Raw genomic sequence first — 19,663 nt, forward strand, 5'->3', positions numbered from 1 at the left:
TGATTTTGCCATGCATGTAGAAATAATTGATTAAATTATTGGTTGCGGGCAGGTCAATAACATGCTTAACGTAAATGAAGATTTAAGGTGTAAAGTTGCGATGCGATGCTATGGGGGAAGAATATGCTGTAAGCAACAATGTTTAAAAGTTAAAACAATTTTGCTCGGCTGCATATTGACATCTCAGTTGGCGATATTGATAATATACCAGTATAGTGTCCTGTTAAAAATTGCAGGGTAAAACTAACCTCGGGGCACTGTAGGGTCACGTGGCGGATCAATCAGTTCATTCTGAGCCCTAGTTTGCAACAGCATTGAAATAGTGTCTGCTGCATTGCAAATCTTCAATGGGTGGCAAATGGACCCTGATGTCACCACGAGGGAATCTGCTGTTTTATAATGGCTTAAAGCTGAGGCGGGAGGAACCAAGATCCTTAAACAAAATGTGAGTAATTATTTGATGAGTAATGAAGTGGTGTGTATTGCATGTTTGTTATTTTCATTGATTAAGGCACTCAGAATTATCTGTAAACCCCTTTTTGAAAGTGGTGTGCCGGGCTACTCATGTTTGTCTGTGGCTTTGTTATTTCTTTTACAGTGAGTAATTATGTAACAGAAGATGGGGGATTGGAATTTACTAGGGGGTATCTTAGAAGAGGTACATATTCACTCCACCATCGTGGGGAAGATCTGGCTCACCATCCTCTTTATTTTCCGGATGCTTGTTCTCGGCGTGGCAGCGGAGGATGTCTGGGATGATGAGCAGAGTGAGTTTGTTTGCAACACGGAGCAGCCCGGGTGCAAGAACGTCTGCTACGACCAGGCGTTCCCGATCTCTCTCATCCGCTATTGGGTGCTACAGATCATCTTTGTGTCCTCTCCGTCTCTGGTGTACATGGGACACGCTTTGTACCGCTTGAGGGATCTCGAAAAGACTCGTCACCGGAAGAAAGCCTTCTTGAAAGCTGAGCTCGAGGGGACCGATCCAGTCCAAGAGGACTACAAGAGAATAGAGCGGGAGCTCAGGAAACTAGATGAACAGAAGAGAGTGAGGAAAGCGCCGCTGAGAGGCTCATTGCTGCGAACATATGTATTCCATATCTTGACCAGATCTGTGGTGGAGGTGGGCTTCATTATTGGTCAGTGTGCTCTGTATGGCATTGGACTGTCTCCTCTGTACAAATGTGAGAGGTTGCCTTGCCCCAATAGTGTGGACTGTTTTGTGTCAAGGCCAACAGAGAAGAACATTTTCATGGTTTTCATGCTGGTCATCGCTGGGGTGTCTTTATTCCTCAACCTGCTGGAGATATTCCACCTGGGGGTGAAGACGATCAAAGAAAGCTTGTACGGATACAAATATAGTGATGAAGACAGCATCTGCAGGTCAAAGAAAAACTCTATGGTGCAGCACGTTTGTGTGCTCACTAATTCATCACCACAGAAGATGAGGCGGCTCACACAGATGACCTGCTCCTTTGCCGCTGATGGTCAAGGGGAAGCTCTTCCTTTGACCTTGACCCCTTCAGCCCCGCAGGAGGGTTTGAACAGCAACAACGCTTCCAACGCCTTCGAGCAGCCGCCCAGGCAGACGCGCCTGCCGAGCCAAGCTGACATCCAGGGTCTGCAACAACAAGGGGCTGCAGAGCGGCGTCACACCCTGGACAACAGGAACCACTCATGCAGCAGTGATGAGTCTAATGGACCTCAAAGCTCTGGTCAGCCACGGAACGGCGGAGCGCAGCCACGACCTTCACTGATGGCCAGCCACATGGAGATACCAGCAGCTCTGCGTAATCCACGGAGGAAACAGAGCAGAGTCAGCACTTGCAAGGAGCTCAGTGACGTGAGTGATTCTCCTGAGAGTGGCCATTACCCCCCGGCCAGGAAGGCCAGTTTCATGTCCCGGGGAATGTCTGAGAGCAGACTGGCCAGTCCGTCGGACAGCGGCGACTCTCAGAGTGGACTGGACATCGAAGCTCAACGCCTGGCCCAAGGGGACAGTCCTTCAGTGACCCCGCCCCCTCCAGCCAGCGGGAGGAGAATGTCCATGGTGAGAACCGGCACTGATTTATAAAGTGTTAAAATTGTATTGTGTCAAATTTTGATCAGTAATAACAGTGCTGTGCTCTCTCTTGTCTTACAGAGCATGATTCTGGACCTGTCTTCAATAATGAAAAAGTGAACTTTTGGGACCAAGCTAGAGACAGAGTGAATTGTAAAGGGACCCAGGGATCCTCATCGCCAAGCGAATCTCATCCTGTCTCTGGATTGCTCATTGTTTCCGCAGTGATGTGTGTACTAACCGTGAGCAGAAAGCATTTCGGTACAGTTATATTGATGTGAAGTTCAGTCCACACAAAGTTCTTTTCATTTTATTCATGTTCTGTTAAAAGACTCTGCAGCGTCAAAATGTGTTTATATTAATGCAAGCTACTTGCTGGGTAGAGGTAAGGCTTATCATTGGGGTAGTGAACTTAATCAAAATTCTCTTTGGCTCAAAGCGTATAGCACTACTCATCAAATGAGACCAAAACTCTGTTACAAGGGATAGTTGGCAGACGGCAATTAAAAAATGTGGGCTGGGAAACCACAAAAAAGATCAGAGAACACTCTAGACCAATGATGATGGTTTATCATACAGAATGAGCTTCAGAAAAAAAGGGCTCTTCAAATTCAAGTTTTCCCCCATTGACACTATTTATGAATATCTTTGAAGTTTTTAGCTTTGCTGTGAATTTGTCTTTTTCTATTAAAACATTTTCTTTCCCTCTTCAGTGGGACTGAACTCTTTCAATATTCTGAATAGATGGTGCAACTTTTTACTGCCTCCATTAGGCACCAATGAAGCACAAATTTCAGTTTTTTATGACTGGAAACCAAAAGCTCGGTAGTGGACATACGTTTACATATAACACTCATAAAATCACAACATAATATGCATGATATGTTTCTTTATTTCATAAACAGAAATGGTGTCTAGACAAAAAAGTCATTTATGTAACACTAGCAATTGAAATGAATGAAAATGGGGTTTGCACAATACCGTATTTACAATGGTTATTAAGTCATTTTAATTCATTAGGGTCATGTAGCATTTAAAAATTATAAAGGTAAGAACTCTTAGTAGAGAATAAGCAAATAACAGCTATTTCAAATTGACAATATTAACACAAAACAGTCATCTAGAAAAATGAGAGAAAAAAAACAACTTTGACTACAAGCTTAAGAGCTATTACATTAAAAATGATGCACCAAAATCTACTAATACAATAATCCATATAATCTGTGTAAAAAGCATGTAGAAAAACACCTGATGCAGTTTGTTGATACAGTCATTGACCAGTTATGAGAGGTATGAAGGATTTCACAGGTAGATAAGTGTGAGAAAGTCCGCACTGGTGACTCGGGGATGGGGGCCCAGGCCCCTGCATACACTCACTTCACTTGAATGTGAACTATGGCCTCTGCAAGTTCTAAGGCAAATATCGGAGGTGCACTTGTATCCATGTAATGCTGAACCATCCCAAAAGTTGGATTAAAGACAAGGTGAGGAAACTCATTTGTCTCTTTACAAAACCAGTCCAATTGAACCTAACAATTTTACATGGCAAATCAATCAAAACACGACATGACACCTTTTTGTAAACATATTCTTCTTTTTTTTCTTATATATATCTTTTACTCAATGATCTCAGCCTGCACTTTCAACCAGGATATCAGATTATTATAAAGTTGAGCAATCTGTGAGAAAGGCAAGTTTTGTTCATATTCCTTTAGAACAACCTTTGGAGTTGAAGAGCCAGTGTTTGTTTCAGAGAAGCAGCAACAAACAAACAAACAAATAATAAAAAAAAAGAGTCAAACTAAACAAGACAAATACACTGCAAAAAGGTAAGAGCATTCAATTATACACAGAGTTACAGCAACAGCAGAAATTGTTCACTTAAACCAGTCCACTGTAATGGCCATGACCACAAATCCAATGCATGTTCTTCTTTTTTTAAGTTTGGCTTGTACAAAATAAAAGTAACTTGATGGATTTTTCATATTCTAATTTCAATTCAATTCATTAAAATTGCTTTAGGACTTTTCTATGCTCAGGATTACATAATCACTGGTACATCCGCTTAAAGATTTTAGTTTAAACAATGTTAACAAATCTATGTAACCATTTTTTCCGATTCTCAAACAAAGCAAGTCAACAAAACCTTTTTTTTTCTTCTTCTTTTTTTTTTTTTTTGCTCGTAAGCAAACAAACTATCAACATATACAAAAGTCTGCTTCAGACTCTGATATGGAGAGAAATGTAAAATACTTGGCACCCTGAGACATTAAAAGAGAACGACCGTGGAAATGATAGTCTCGATGGTGTAAACCGGACTTTTTCAAGGTGTGATTGAGATGATGACGCGTGGATTCATCCAATTGGGTGACGCTGAGGATGTCTCTTACTGCACTTTGACCCCAATATTCAGCAAGACTCGGAGGCTTAGCAGGTCTGGACGCAAGCTTTTTTTTTTTTTTTTTCGACCGGATGGTGTGTGCTTCGACAGCCTCGGCTCTTTTGCATCATCCCTTCATCTGTTTCTTTTTGCCTTGATAAGAATTAAGCGTCTCGTTTAGTCAAACTAACAATGTTGAGCGATTCGAAAACGTTACAGTAGGCCTGCAAAACAAAATGATCCCATGCACTCGTCACAATCACCTCGGACTGCGATCAGCGTTATTAGGACATCCAAAGTTGAGATTTGAGCTTTGTCAGGGGGCGTAAATTTCACAAATTCAAATATATATTTTCCCCAAAACACTGAACAGACAAAGGTATCTGGTAACTGTAAAGCCTGATGAGTCTGCACTCTCGAAAGTGGAGCAGCAGACTTTCCAAAGTTTAGTTCAAACCAAAAAAAAAAAAAAAAAAAAAAAAAAAAAGGGAAAGTAGATCAACAGATTCGGAGTTGTTTGCAGAAAAGAGACTTCTGTCAATGTAGACCATTTCACTTTAATTTCCTGGCTTGAACCTGGTAGAGTTTCTACAGCAGGAAAAACTACTCCAATAAAAAAAAAAATGCAAACAAGAATGAATAGAGCACAGAGAGGAAAAAAAGGGCCTCACAAACACGAGAAATCACATCAATCAACAAAGAAACACAACTGCTCCGTACTCAGGCTGTGCCAACAAGTGTGTGTGTGTGTGTATGTGTGTTAGAGTGTGTGTGTGTGTGTGTGTAAGATTCTACAAAGAAGGGACAATAGTCTTTAGAAACTTTAAAGATAAGATTATCAAATACACTTAAACTTACTCTGTTAAGCTTATAACAGAAACAGTTTTTAACATGTGAGATCATTTGGACTAAATCTAAAAATTTACAAGAAGAAGAGTCGGGGAACAGGAAATCAGATGGGTTTTCTGTGTTTTTTTTTCTTTTCTTTTCTTTTTTTCTCCACAATTTCATCCAAACCTTAAAGCCTCAATCCAAGGTTTATTTCGGCATTTTTTTTTTTTTTTTTTTGGGGAAATATTCACATAAATCTTCCAGTAGTTTCAATTTATAAGTTAAAAACAAAGTCGATGTCATTTATGAAATGCACATAAACTCAAGATGCAGGTCTGTTCACCTCAATTTTTACAAGAATCGTCAATCCAACAGAGGGTTTACAGTTATAAAATACATATAATTTTTTTGTGTTTGCTCAAATGAGTGTATGAACAAACTCTCCTGTGTTCAGTGATCAATTTACAATCCAGTACATTAAAAGTGATGGTGTTCCAACAGGGGGCGCCACGCTACACTTATGGATTGGGGCTTTAAAGAGCTATGAATAAGCTTCATATTCCAATTGAATTCACTCCTGGTCATAGATTATGGCTCTTTGTCTGTACTGACGCTGATTTGTTTGATTTCGTTTTTACATAGAAATTTTAAAAGATCATTTTTAAAAAGCAGACTGTTCCAAAGAGAACTTGCGAGGCAAACATAAGCTAGACAAACTAACTAGGCTTATAGCTATAGGCAGCATGCATGCACATCACAAAATAGGATGTTCCAACAAATGTACAATTAGGGCAAACATGTTACTATCTTATATGATTGTTATTCAATCATTTTGACAACACATACACTGCTTTCACGTCAAATGAAGTCTGAATTAGCTTATTCAATTCCTAAAGAAATACAAATATAAGATGTGAACACTCCCATACTTTATAACATTAGCTTCCTTTTGGGTTAAAAGACCTGTTTACGTTTCAGATACATGTTCTTCATAGATAGCTTTACTTTATAGCAATATAGTTATATCAATACGATGTTTTTTTTTTTTTTTTGAAGTGCCAAATTAAGTGCTCCAGTTTCAGACTTTTAAGGGTTCTGAAACTAAGAAAAAAAAAAAACCCTTGATGAAGTGCTAACTGGGCCAGAAACAAAGTGCCTAAACTAAGCTCAAATTCTGGTGAGATTATTTGATAAAATATTATTTTGTCGATAGATTTTTTTTTTTTTTTTCAGGATCAATCTGAAAATGTCAAAAGTATCTGCGACTCAGTTTGAGATGTTGGCCGTGCTTATTGATGAGACGTCGATGAGTATCAAACACTGAAGAGATTCAAAGTGTGTCTGCGAGAGTGTACACATAGCATCTTTAAATACTGATAAGAAGTAAGATTTCCTCTAAAAAAAAAAAAAAAAAAAAAACACAAGGCGGAACTCTTTTCACATTTAAAGAGGAGTCAAAGGTGGAGAGGCGGTGGCTTGAGCCACATGTTCAAAACATGTCATGAATGTCAATTTTTTTTTTTTTTTTTAAAACATGCATGGGGCTCAAAAATCACGTTTAGGCGTTTGCCGAATGTGTTTTAAAAAATTCATGTATGTTGAAGAACGTGTCTGTATGTATGTGTATGTCAACATGTGTATCAAGCTGATTTCCTGAGTATAAGAACACCCACCGTGACGGGGAATATTCCTTTAGGCAGGACAGGAAACAGCAAAGCAAATATTTTCCCTTAGCAAAAAGGTGCTTGACAAAACCCCGGTGAGAAAGAAACATCTAAGCCTCTACCTGTACAATATCACTGTTACAGCCATCATGCTCCATACTATATACATTATACGTTCTGCCAAACAAGCACTTGAAAGTCACCATTACAACATCCAAATACAATGGTATTGCTGATGAGTGGGAAAATAGCCATTTAACCGCCTGCAAAAAAAAAAAAAAAGAAAAAGAAAAGAAAAAAAAATCATTCTTTTTCACTTTCAATTCAGTGCTGAGGAAGGCAAAGGAGGAATGTTTAGGTACAACCTGTACAAAGTTCTCCTGTACAGAAATACAAATGTGAGACGCCGAAGACATTTTTGCATATGAACATTTACAGTCAAACTGCATCATAAATTTCTCATGTACAGAAGCTGTATTCTCATTTTTCATGAATTAGGTTGAACATTCAGAAGATTTTCCTGAGTTTGAATTGCTGTGACGAGGGCCACTGAGAAAAATAGCGAGAACACCGTAAAGAGAGAGAGAGAGAGAAGGAGAAAAAGAGAGTGAAAGAGAAAGAGAGAGAGAGAGAGAGAGAGAGAGGTAGAAAAGATTGATAGACAGTGACAGAGTGGGAAAACAGAGAGAGAAAATGAGAGAAATGTGAAAGGCAGAAAACAGAGATTATATACCATTGGTAGACACAGAAAGACAAAGAGAGCTGCTGTTAGGTCCGATGAGGTTTGACTTTGAGTTGTGATCTTTGCCCGTCCCTGTGGTGAGTAGGCTGTCATACATGAGAAACAGTGTCTCCACTGCAGAGGTTGCTGCCGGGGCGAGTATAGCACCATTGTAAGGGTTTGGTGAGAAGCTCCCACTCTGTCATGGTAAGAGGAGAATACCTGGAGAACAGTATTGCTGCTGTTAAGACAACTTTAGTGTCAACCTTTTTTTTAAAAAAAAGACAGCACAAAAAGACATATAAATACAAACAAAGCTTGTTTTTGTTTTTTTCAATGAACACTGGCAGAGGCTGACCATCTCAACGACCCCGAGAAAGGGTTTGTCAGAAGAGTAAAACTCAAATTAAATAGTAAAAAAAAAAAAAAAAACATCAAAAAGAACAACACAGATAACCACCGTTACTTCGTACAGTCCTTCCTTGGCTGCTCGTCAGTTGTACACTTGTCAGTCATTTCCTGGCAAAAATCGACCGTTACCGTCTGGTTGGATTTCTCCAAGGAAAGCCCTGACTCCATGTACAAGCTGGCGTCCTGGCCGTCCATATCTTTGACCGGCCCGTCCGCCCCGTTCCGGGCGGCCGGGTCGGGCTCGCTCTCCGAGGGGCCGGGCGACCTGAGGAAGCTGGGCTCCGGTGTGGCCGAGCCTGAGCGGGTGGTGAGGTCGATGCTGGTGGCGGCGGGGCTGGGCGCCGGAGGGTCGGGCTTGGACTTGGGGTTGGTGTTGGTGTTGGTGTTGGAGGGCTTGGGGTCGGGGGCAGCGTTGTTGCTGGCAGTGGAGTTGGCGGGCCGCACGACAGGGCAGTAGTGGTGTAAAGACTGGACCTGCTCCGGGCTCAGCTGTACGTCCCTGCACACCTCCTGAGACAGGCAGGAGAAGTTCTCCCACAGCTCGCCCATGCAAGCCTTCAGCTGGTTCCTCTCCGTCAGCAGCTTCTCCTTCTCGCAGACCTGCACCCACACAAAAGAAATATTACACTTAAATATTTGCTTTCCCATAGCTCAAAAACAGTGACCAGGGCTGGTTAATAAATCACTATTACATAGATATTGTTATATGAGACTAGACATCGGAAACACTGCAAAAACTCAAAATCTTACCAAGAATATTTGTCTTATTTCAAGTCAAAATGTCTTATTTCTGGTCAAAATATCTTATTACACTTAAAATAAGACATGATCACCTAAGAAATAACTTGTTTTTAGACAATTTTCACTGGTTTCAAGCTTATTTTCACTTGTTCCACTGGCAAATTTTGCCAATGAAACAAGCAAATTTGTCTAAAATTTGTCTAAAAACAAGTTACTTCTGAGGTCATCATGTCTTATTTTAAGTGTATTGAAATATTTTGACTAGAAATGAGACATTTTGACTTGAAATGAGACAAATATTCTGGGTAAGATTTTGAGTTTTTGCAGTTTATCGTAATATTGTGATATATGATTTGCCCCTACCTGCCTGGTCATCATATATACATCACTAATGACTGTTTATCAAAAAATCTTGTTTATAAATATCTTAATCTTAATCTAACCTTAGAGGTATTTGGTCAAAGATATTGTGCTACTAGTTTTTGCCCATATTGCCCAGCTGCGGCTGCAAAGACAAACTTCTCAATGCCAAAAAGCATCTTCATCATCACAGTCAGGCATATGATTGGCTCTGGGGGGGGAGAAGAGGGGGTTATCATTAGCCCGTGTTCCCTGTTGTGCTGTGACTGTCTGACTTTGATGAAGACACATTTGGCTTACAAATGTACTAGTGCCTAATAAAATATTAAATCAGTGTGCTTTTTTTCCCCCATACCCATTGATTTCGAACAACTTCAAGCTGCAGCGGGGAAGGTATTTTCTGTCCCACAGCACAACAAAAATGGAGCAGCTTTTGATGCCAGACTGTCAGTCAAGGACAGCGGTCGCTCCTGCACACCGGCTACTGAACTTTGAATTTAGCGCATATTTAATGTCAGCAATGTTTAGCTACCGGGATTATCACGAAATTATCTATTTCCACTTTATCAGTTTAAAACCTACTCTCCTCTTCTACCTTCTTGCCTTCTTCTTAACCAGTGTTGCAAAATATTTCAGTTAAAAAGGTTAAAAAGTCTCATTCTCAAACCAAAAAAGCATATGATAAAGCATTATTATTATTATTATTATTATTAAATACTTTGGATGGTGATATTTCACCTCATCTTTAGAGCTCCCTGTTGGATGTTTGGTCTTTTGCCTTTAATTCGTCATTTTAATTGCCCTGTTCATATCTGGAAACCTGTTCTAGGTGTTTATGTATGACGGCGTTATGTCTTCTCTCTTGTCATCGAGTTCTTGCTTTTAGAGTTGTAAAGCGATTTAGGTATAACACTTTTAACAAAATATACAAACTTCCAAACTTACTCATCTTAATTGTGAAAATGTGACTTTAATATTTGTGTAATATTTGCAGGCCAGCATAATTCAAAGGGCTGGAGGAAAACAGGTTTTGCTGATGTCGCTGCAGGTTCAACTTGTTGCCGGCTCATAAATCACTTCCTCTCTTTAATGTCTCTTTAATATCTTCCATAGTAGTTATCTTAGGATGGCGCTGATTCTTATTCTCTTACATTCTAGCTGCCCCTTTTTTTCCCCTTTTAGGTGAAGAAAGCAAAGCAAAACAGGTTTTCCATGATGATATCATACCCATGGTGCTGGGGAACTTGTTGAGGACAGCTGTTACGTTTCGAAATGGGAGTGTGTGTATGTGTGTGTGTGTGTGGCTGACACAACAAATCAAAGGCTTGCAGCTCCAGTCTCATCACAGAAAAAACATGACAGCTGCCTGTGGATTTGAGCGGAGCTGCTTCCACCCAGCAGCCCACACACTGCCGCGTACTGTCAGCGTGGCAGCTAGAGGGCACTTGGCTGGTGTGAAAACGCTGACAGAACAGTGTTCTCCATTTGGGAGGTAATATTTAATTACAACATAATTTCCTTGTTTCAGAGGGAGTTTTGTTCTCAGTAGGAGTTGCGTGTTGTGTACGAGGCGGAGAAGTGTTGATTAATGAAAGGGGAGAGAGAGCGCGGCGGCGATGACAAGCGGTGACAGTTTGCTGGTGTAAGCAGGTCGACTCACCAGTTTTCTTATCTCGCACTCCAAGTTCAGGATGCAGTCAAGCTTCCTCTTGCGGCAGCGCTGTGCTGCGATGCGATTCTTACTTCGCCGCCTCACATCGTGGATGAACTCAAGCTGCTCTGAGGTCAGTTTGTGCATTTTTACCATCATTTGGAAGTCGTTCCGTGGAAGATTTGTGATTTGATCTACAGGGAAAGGGAGCTTCACCTATGGAAGACATTTAAAAAAAAAAAAAGAAAAAAGAAAGCAGTCTGTTATTAACAATCAGAATGGAAATCTAGTCATTAATTCAGTCACAACTGAGGTTGCTTGTGCACTGAAATCACCAAATATTGGTAAAGTCTTGCTGATGCTGAGTTGCAGCCTGTTGCATAATCCACAATTTGATGGTCTCAATGCCTCAAGGACTACAACTCCTTCTGTTACTCATTTATTTCTCTTTATCTGCATCTCCTTCCTTGTAATAAGGGAAATCAATGAAGGATAATGGCTTTTACCCGGCTTCACCTTATCAGTGTGCTTCATGATAAGAGGAAGTGTTCCTAATTTTTAGTTCCTTCAGTGCACCTCCATATCAATGATGCCGACTTGTTGTGAGACAGTTCATCTATTCCACCACAAGATGGCAGTAGAGCACCGCTCACTGGGCCAGGCGGCTTCTGACTCACACACACATTTGGTGAGCTTTTAGCTCTCTCAACCTCATATTTAACATGTAGCACATTCTCAAGCAGAGGGGAAAAGGTGATCCAAGAAAAGAGTCCCTCTCCATCTGTCCCTAACCACCTGGCAAGATGCCAACATGACAGATTGAGGGGGGCAGTGACTTGACAACCTGATCCAAATCAGTGTCAGGTGATTTCTGGGGGCATGGGTATCTGCACCAGCGACTACCACCAGTCCTCACGGGCGGCAGAACAAAAGAATCGGTGAAATAAATGCGACACTGATTTGGCACCGCAAAGCCGGCTGGCAGCGCAAACCTACACAAAATCAGAAAAGACATTTCCATGTGATATTCCTCCACCAATATGACAATGTCAAGGCTGTATGTGTTTATTCTCTTTTTCTCGGCTTGGAGAGCAACAATAGCTTGGCCTCTTTTCCCTCAGGTGATGGCAAACCTTCTGATAAGCACATCATAGGCAGATCCACCCCAGCGGTATCTGCATGCACCAGGGAGCAGTCGCTTTAGGCAGGGAGGGAAACAGGATAGCAGAGTGGAAGCATAACAAAGAGCCAGAGGAAGACAGCCGGAGAGCTTGGCTGAGATGAGAGGAGCTGCTGCTCTCCCTTTCTCCGCTCCCTTTTCCCTTCCCTCCCTGTGGCTGCCTCTCTGGAGCACAGGAAGAACAAAGTCAAACGAAGGAGGAAGGCAGGGGAGAGAGGAGAAAGAGGAGAGAGCGATATGGCTCCGCACTCCCTGTGTACCTGGCTGTTCAACCAGGGCCAGATGCTCCCTGGAGACTCTCAGCCCATCAGGTGACTGCAGGCAGAAACCAAGTAAAACAGCTGCAGTAGAGGACAATACCGCTCCGGAAGACTCTCCTCCTCCACCAGACAGTGTACGGTGGTGGCTGAGGCGTCACCCGGTGTAAGCGCTGAGCTCAAGGGGATAAAGCAAGGTGCCTATTCATGACAGAATCGAAATGACTCCCCCGCCGAAGAGCAAATCTAGATGTCAATCTATCCCTGAGAGAGAAAATAGCTTGAGTTTCCTCATTAGAAGCTCAGCCCTCTGAGTCGCTAGGAGCCCTATTTCTCATCTCAGCTCGACATCTGCATGCAGACACATAAATAAATAATGGACAGAGCTTTCAAGGCCACACTCGGCTCTCGCTGCTTGCCAGGGCATGACAACTCCAAGCTCAAAGAGAGGCGTGGGGAAGCTATAAAACACCACTACAAGCTGCCAGCGTCATCTAAAGGAAAGGAGAAGATTATTCTGTTTGTGATTAAATTGCTACTCTGAACCCGGCTCGGGGTGCACGGCGTTTAGAGGAGTGTGAGCTTTCCAGGCAGGTACTCTGATGGGCTCTTTCATCATGCCAGGTTGGAAAAAAAAAAAAAAAAAAGGGGGGCAGGAGGCGGGGGACAGCCACTTCTCCGCAGCGACCTTGTGACGGTTTCTTTCTCCCCCTCATTCACTAGTCAGTCGTACGCAGGGGATGGTTATATTTAGTCGCTCCACCAGGAGAACCAGTTCAGCAACAAGGCTGGCTGGGATGACAGAGTGCGCTTCAGCGGTGGTCATAAATTCAGACCCCACTGTTCTGGATTTACAGTCCTTTTTTTTATTCTCTTCATTCCTCCATTCTGCCTCCCCTCCCTCACTCATTCTCTTTCTCTGGGTCATTATGCTGCAAATGGGGTACAGAGTGAAAAGTAGGGCTCATCTGTTATCAGGGGCAGCACTGTGCAGGGCCTTTCTTCTGACAGGGTGCACTGTAAAAAAATATTCATCTCAACGTGTCACTTTGCCTCATATTCAGTCTTAAAATAATATTTTTTTTTTTTTAGGACAAGTGAAAAATCCCGTCAAAGGCGAGAAACAATCATTTTCTGTTTCAATATCTGGAAACAAGGCTGAATAATATCATTCTGCTTGTATCATGAAAATGAAGCATAATTTAAGAAAATTATTGAAGGATGCTGTCCTAAAGTGGAAGCACTGACACTACACATAAAAAAAAAAAAAAAAAAATCATGTTAACAAGTCATTTAGTGTCATATTCAGTCTTAAAATCTTGTGTGTGTGCCTGTTTGTCAAACAAGTGGGAAAAATCTGAAATGATCCCACTTGTTTTCACTGCAGTTTCCGAATTTTTCTGGGGAAAAAAAGCACATCGGTATCAAGAAAATGACACTTGATTCAAGAAAATTGTGGAAGCAGGCTGATTAGCATTGTAAACAAGCGGCATTATCTCATCCTACTGGCGGATTTGTTCCCTTGTTGGAAGAAAAAACAAGATTGTAAGACTGGACATGGGACGAAATGGCTCGTTTTTAACCAAACAAGGCTCAGGAGTAGATGCGCTAATGTCAAACTGGATATTTTTGCAGTGTGCGTGTGGCTGGGCAGCTGGCAGCCGACAGCAGGTAGAGGCCTGTGGCGAGCCGTGGCGGGGCGGTGCGGCTGGATAGATGACCCGGACAGGGAGGGGGGGGTCAGCGGGCTCTGCGCTCACCTGCAGACTGTCGACCTGCGCTGAACCCTCAACACTCACTCCATCCCCGCAAATGCACTCTCTCCATCCGAGGCACTTCACACAAAGCCCAGAGGCTATCAGCAGTGTTTCACTGGCACTTTGCTTTAAAAGGTGAAGCAATTTTCTAAAATGGTTGCTCCCCCTGCGACTCAATGCCCAGGTCTCCGACTTACACTCCGTAATACTTGTGCAACACCCTTATCTAATCTCATCTTAAAAGAGGCCTTATCTTGTAATTTAGGATTCTGAATGCGGCATATTTGTGCTCATTGTGCATGCTAGCTCTGTAATTAACCCTGTGATACAGCTCACATGCCTCCAAATGGGATTATAAAGCAGAATCACAAACACACACACACGCGCTCAGTGTGAGATGTTGATGACGATAAGTTCACAAGTATCAGTTCTGTCCTGTCACTGTCTGCCCTGCAGGGTAAAGCGATAATCCATGATATTTTCACATAAATAAAGTTCTGTTCTTCAACTCCCTATCGCTGGCTGATGAAACACAGTGTTGATTCAACTGACATACAGCTCCTGAAAGCTTTTTATTTATTTATTTTTTCTATATAGCCTTTATTTAACCGGGTGAACGTCTCATTGAGATTCACTTTTCTTTTGGAAGAGAGATCTGAGAGAGCATAAAACAAGCATACTTCAAAATGACAAAGAAGGGCCACAATCAATCATTCACACAGGAACATTCACTTATAAGTACAAGTATAAAGAACAACCGATTGAAAAACACACCTAATTTAAAGCCTCATATAGTCACCAGAATAAAAGCATTAAAATTACACACAAAGATACTGACCACCGTTAAATCCCAAGTCCTTCAAAATTGAAACAAACTGACCATAGGATATCAAATCCATTTAATATTTGCTGCTCTAAACACTTGGTGCGTGGTAGTCCTGTCCCTGGAAAAATCATCTAGTGTTAAGGAAGTGAGAATTGCATTTTCTTTTTTTTTTAATATATTCTTGGAATAAACAGAGGAAGAAGAGGAACAGGGTGGTCAGCATGAGCGGCGATAGCCACCAGAAAAAAAAAAAGAAAAAAAAAAAGAACCGAGCTCCACCTACAGAAACGCAAACCCCATCAATAGAAAAATCCGAGGAAAAATGCGCCGCACAGTACCGCCCACACTGACTGACTGACTGACAAGGGGTTTCTGGGAAGTCCAGTGCAGAGACGCCACAGCGACAAGCGCTTAGCAGCAAAGGTATGGCCAAAATCAACAAAACAAAAAAACCTCACGGATTACCACGTTCATGTATCTGGACGCTGGCTGTGTCTGGCCCATGCATTCAGTACACTAACATGTGATTTAAAGTCCTGGGGGGGGGGGGAATAAAGTTGCCTCTGTGTCCCAGCTGGCCCCGAGGCCCTGACGTATAGCTTACTGGAACTCAGCTGGCATCATAGCATCGCTCTCCCCACTGGAGACATCCAACTACCGCCTCATCATATAGGCTACTACACTCTTGGCTCTTTTCTGCAGACATGATGAATAACGGCGAAAGAAAAAGAAAAAAAAAGAAGAAAAAAAAAAGACCCTCTGTGTTTGGTCTCTTTATTTGTTGCGTTGCACTCGGCACGGCACAGTGGTGCAGTATATATTCCAGAGGCGATTTGAGGGGTAATGACGAGGGACAGTATCTCATTACCGTCTAACTACGTTTTTTTTTTTTTTTTTTTTTTTTAACGCAAGCATCACCCTCGGTAAATATGGATTTTAAAGTAAAATGCTTGGGCAAACACTATTCCTCTTGTTAAATTTGAACAAGCCTCCCTCTGCTTGCTGTAGGCTACAGAATAAGGCTCTCTGTGTTACCGAGTTATGGCAAATTTTTGTACACGTCGCCCTTGTTAAATATAGATTTAAAAGTTAAATGCATGGGCAAACAGTGCTCACTATATTCAATTTGAATAAGTCCCCCTGCATCCATCCTACAGACTGTTATAAACACTAGGCTGTCTTGGCAGATGAGGAAAAAAAAACACATGAGATTACTGGCTGCTATCTGAGCTGTGAGTTTAATTCCTGCTCATTTGTAGGGCTGTTTACCCCCAAAATAAGCCCTTCAGCTGCATCACGCCTCATCAGCTTCAGCTTTATCAAAGATAATATAGCGTCATATATCATTGCATCACACTGTATCTCCAAAGAGCACTTATTTCCCAGCTGGCACTGATGTATTTATGCTGCTTTTATCGTGTGCTATTGTCGGGTTTTTATGGCTGCAGGGATAACAAAACACGCTCAGCAAAAAAAAAAAAAAAAAAAAAAAAAAAAAAGGGCTGTAAAAACTTTCAGCTGAGGCAAACCAATAAAAAACAAAGAAAAACAACAACAACAAAGCTGGGTTGCGCGAATTTAATCTCCCATTGAACTTGAGCATACATTATTATTATTACTATAAAAAGTCACCAGCCACTACAGTGCTAACATTATGAATGGCAAATCGGACTCAGACCACAGCCACATCATTTCAAGAATAGATCGAAATTTCTCTGGCACTGTACAAGGGGAGCGGAACTGATATTCAGTCTATGTACTTCCTGTCACACGTTCAGTCTATTTCACTTTTCACCCGATGAAGAACAATGTGCTGATGTATCAGGACTACTTCCTCATTCCTCCCACTCACTCTGAGATCAATAGTTGCACCACTGCGACCAGACGCTACGCTAGAATGAGCTTAACACCTACACTGCAGCAGGAGCAGGGGGGGGAGGAAGACGAAAAACAGACACAAAGAGACAGAGTCAGAGAGGGAGATACAAATAGGTGTTGTGTGGAAATAGACCCGCAGTCGAGATGATGACAAGGTGTGAAATCCCTCCCGAGGCCGCGGCGCTGCACAAAAGCACCGGCCGGGGTCCTTGTGGCGACCTGAGTGATTGAGGGCTCTGATCTCTTGACCTCATTGACTCGAGACCTGTCACACGGCTCCGCCGGGAAGCCGTTTTCGACACAGCGAAAGGTCATAAAATCGAGGCCATTAAAAGTTACTCTCTTAGTCTGCTCGGCGGTGGCGTTGCTAGTGCAGCACAGATGTGGCTCGTAGGAACGCAACAGCCCATAACCACAGAGCAAGGAGCTGCCCGGAGACCTCAAATGACACGGGCTACCTTGAATGACTACTGCTCCGGTCAGCCCGGCCTGCACTTTAACAACTTCCTTCCTCATTGGGATTCATTGTGTCCAGTCTGCAGTTCTGGGCCGCAGCTATTTTTACCAGAGTTGCTCTCCCCTCGTTCGGGCCCTGCCATTTGCTCTACAAACACAGCGAGACAAGCTCTCTCCCTGGACACTGTGTTTGTTTGCACAGCCGAATTACAGCGAGGGGGTGGCGGCGGCGGTGGCGGTGGCGGTGGCGCAGTCGGAAAAAAAAAGCGCGGCCCAGGAAGCATGAGGTAGCATTTCTTTCACCAGATAAAGGCCACGGGGGAGAAACCTAACACTGAGCTTCATTTTGTAAGTACCTCGCCTTGACCTACACTGTAAGGCTGGTGCAATAAACTGTAGAGCAAGGAGAGCTGGGAAACATTCATTCATAATAAATCTTATCAACAGCCTGCGATAGTGAGTGGAAAGCTGGCAGATAACCCTGTGTGAGTCAGTAGAGATTTGACAGAGGATATTGTGCGTGGTAATGGAGTGCCTATAATGGCTGACACACACACACACACACACACAAACCCACAGACGCACACCCCCACACAAAGGAATGACAAAGGGAACTGAAATGTCTCATGAGTCATTTTTGGGCTGCTCTCCTGCGTGACAGCTCAGCGCCGTAAATCAATCCTCCATAATTTACAGCAGCACATTCAGCAGGCCCTTCAAAGGCCCATAAATCTGATGGCGGTGGGTGTTGGGTGCCATGCTATGAAGGTAATAATTACACATTACTGCTGAGCCTCTTTATCTTGCGGAGCTGTTTGTGCAGCGGAACTGAATTCCTTCCACAGAAAGCACAATCCTGTCATGTAGCTCCAACCCCTTGCGAAATGCGGACTTGCTCTGTGAATCTGATCACCATGGCAACGCACCAGTTTCACTCTCTCTCTCCTCTCTCTCTACTCTCTCTCTCTCTTTCTGCTCCCTGTGTGCACTTAGTCCAGCCCTTTCCCTGCTCAAAGCTCATCAAAAAATGATTCTGCCCGCACCTAAAAACAAATATCACACTGTAATCGCGGGTGTCAGGGTGGCTCGGCGCAAGAGCGAGAGCCTCCTCGTGGAGCCCAAAAAGGTCGCAGGTTCAATCTCGGTAACAGCTGGCGCGTGCTGTGAAAGTGCCTTTGCGCAAGATAGCGAGATAGCGCTCGTGTGTGTGCTCACTTCACGCGGTGCTGTTGTCATGTCTTCACTCTGACTGAAGTGTAACATGGGCTGAAAAAAGTCTACCGTTCTTGGGCTCATCAAACCATAGCAAAATCCAATGGATGACAAAAAAAAAAAAAAAAAAAAAAAAAAAAGCTTTCTAGCCCAAGCTACTTTTCTTATCTTCAAAAAACAAACAAAAAAAACTGACATTTTAGAGATAGAGAGTGAGGTTTTCATCTGACAGAAAAAAATACAAGCATGTGCTGAAGCCCTGAAACACAAATGTAAATTTCACAGTGAAACTGAGAGAGGCATCAGAGCTATTCTTGTGAAATTGATTTTCTTTTCTTTTCTTTTCCCCCCAGGCTGGAAATCGGCTCATTTCAATGCTAATAAACTCAGGCTATTCTCCGTTCACTACTTAGACGGTCCCTTACTGATCTTTACCCGGTAAACAACAACAGTCGTCTCGCCCGCAGCCTGGAGGACGTCTGCCCAGGTGGATTAGGGAATGATGATTAGAGGATTGGCGATCCATCCTTGTCAGCAGTGTCGAGCCGCGCTGCAACCCCGTCATGAGACACGGCTGAACCATCCCACCCTCTCGCATTCACGTCTCTACAACCGCCGCCCATTAAACCTTTATGGACGCAACACATCACTCCTGTAATAAACGGGTTGTACTCCCATTGTGACACATCACGCACCTTCACCGCGGCGGTGCATCGCAGCTAATTGGTGATAGACCAGAAATGTCAGAACTCTGCTTGCTACCCTGAGAATTAGCATATGCATATTTATGGAAGCGGATTATAGATGTCAGTGTTTCTGCGGGGATAAAATGAGCTAGTTAGGCTTGTTGGCACTGGCAGGGAGACAGATAGAGCCACAGGGAATCACTTCAGAGGGCAGTCTTGCCCTATGAGAATCCTGACCCTTCAATCGCCTACAGTTTCTCTCACACACACACACACACACAAGCATGCACACACACATGCACAAACCTCCCCGCGCACGGCATCAACCAATCGCAGTCTTCAAAACACCACCACCTCCTCCTGCACTCAGATTGTTCTGGTGCATTTGGACTCTCATATTCAGACTCATTACACAGATATCCAGCAGTGCATAAAGCAGATTAATAATATCAAAGCACATCTGTGCCCTTTGGTGGTGCTGTAAATCTTGTACTGAACACTCCTGCTTCAATTACATGATGATTTAATGACTGCTAATGCAGACCTGGAGAGCAGGCCACTGCGATATAATTAGCCATGGTGGAATTGAG

General features: G+C 42.8%; 2 protein-coding genes across 2 annotated transcripts in view; one reads left to right on the forward strand and one right to left on the reverse strand.

Moving 5' to 3' along the window:
• Positions 1 to 342: 342 nt before the first annotated feature.
• gja10b (gap junction protein alpha 10 b) lies at positions 343 to 2,761 on the forward strand. The gene is made up of 3 exons (XM_030047894.1): positions 343 to 445; positions 599 to 2,050; positions 2,144 to 2,761. Exons 2-3 carry the CDS (start codon positions 620 to 622, stop codon positions 2,180 to 2,182), a joined length of 1,470 nt encoding a protein of 489 aa, XP_029903754.1. The 5' UTR covers positions 343 to 445; positions 599 to 619; the 3' UTR covers positions 2,183 to 2,761.
• A 175-nt stretch (positions 2,762 to 2,936) lies between these two features.
• The window catches only part of bach2b (BTB and CNC homology 1, basic leucine zipper transcription factor 2b), a 92,957-nt gene continuing 76,230 nt past the window's right edge, over positions 2,937 to 19,663 (reverse strand). The window contains exons 4-5 of the mRNA XM_030047417.1: positions 10,831 to 11,037; positions 2,937 to 8,669 (exon numbers count right to left, since the gene is read on the reverse strand). Of these exons, the coding sequence (XP_029903277.1) occupies positions 8,121 to 8,669; positions 10,831 to 11,037 (756 nt within the window). The 3' untranslated portion in view covers positions 2,937 to 8,120. The remainder of the gene's footprint in view (positions 8,670 to 10,830; positions 11,038 to 19,663) is intronic.

The sequence above is a fragment of the Myripristis murdjan genome, chromosome 24, assembly GCF_902150065.1.
Source record: "Myripristis murdjan chromosome 24, fMyrMur1.1, whole genome shotgun sequence".
NCBI lineage: Eukaryota > Metazoa > Chordata > Actinopteri > Holocentriformes > Holocentridae > Myripristis > Myripristis murdjan.

Excerpts from the sequence above, each read along its gene's own strand:
- gja10b (XM_030047894.1), top strand. The coding sequence starts at position 620 with ATGGGGGATTGGAATTTACTAGGGGGTATCTTAGAAGAGGTACATATT. Across the intron at positions 2,051-2,143 it reads GCGGGAGGAGAATGTCCATG|AGCATGATTCTGGACCTGTC; the intron begins GTGAGAACCGGC and ends CTTGTCTTACAG.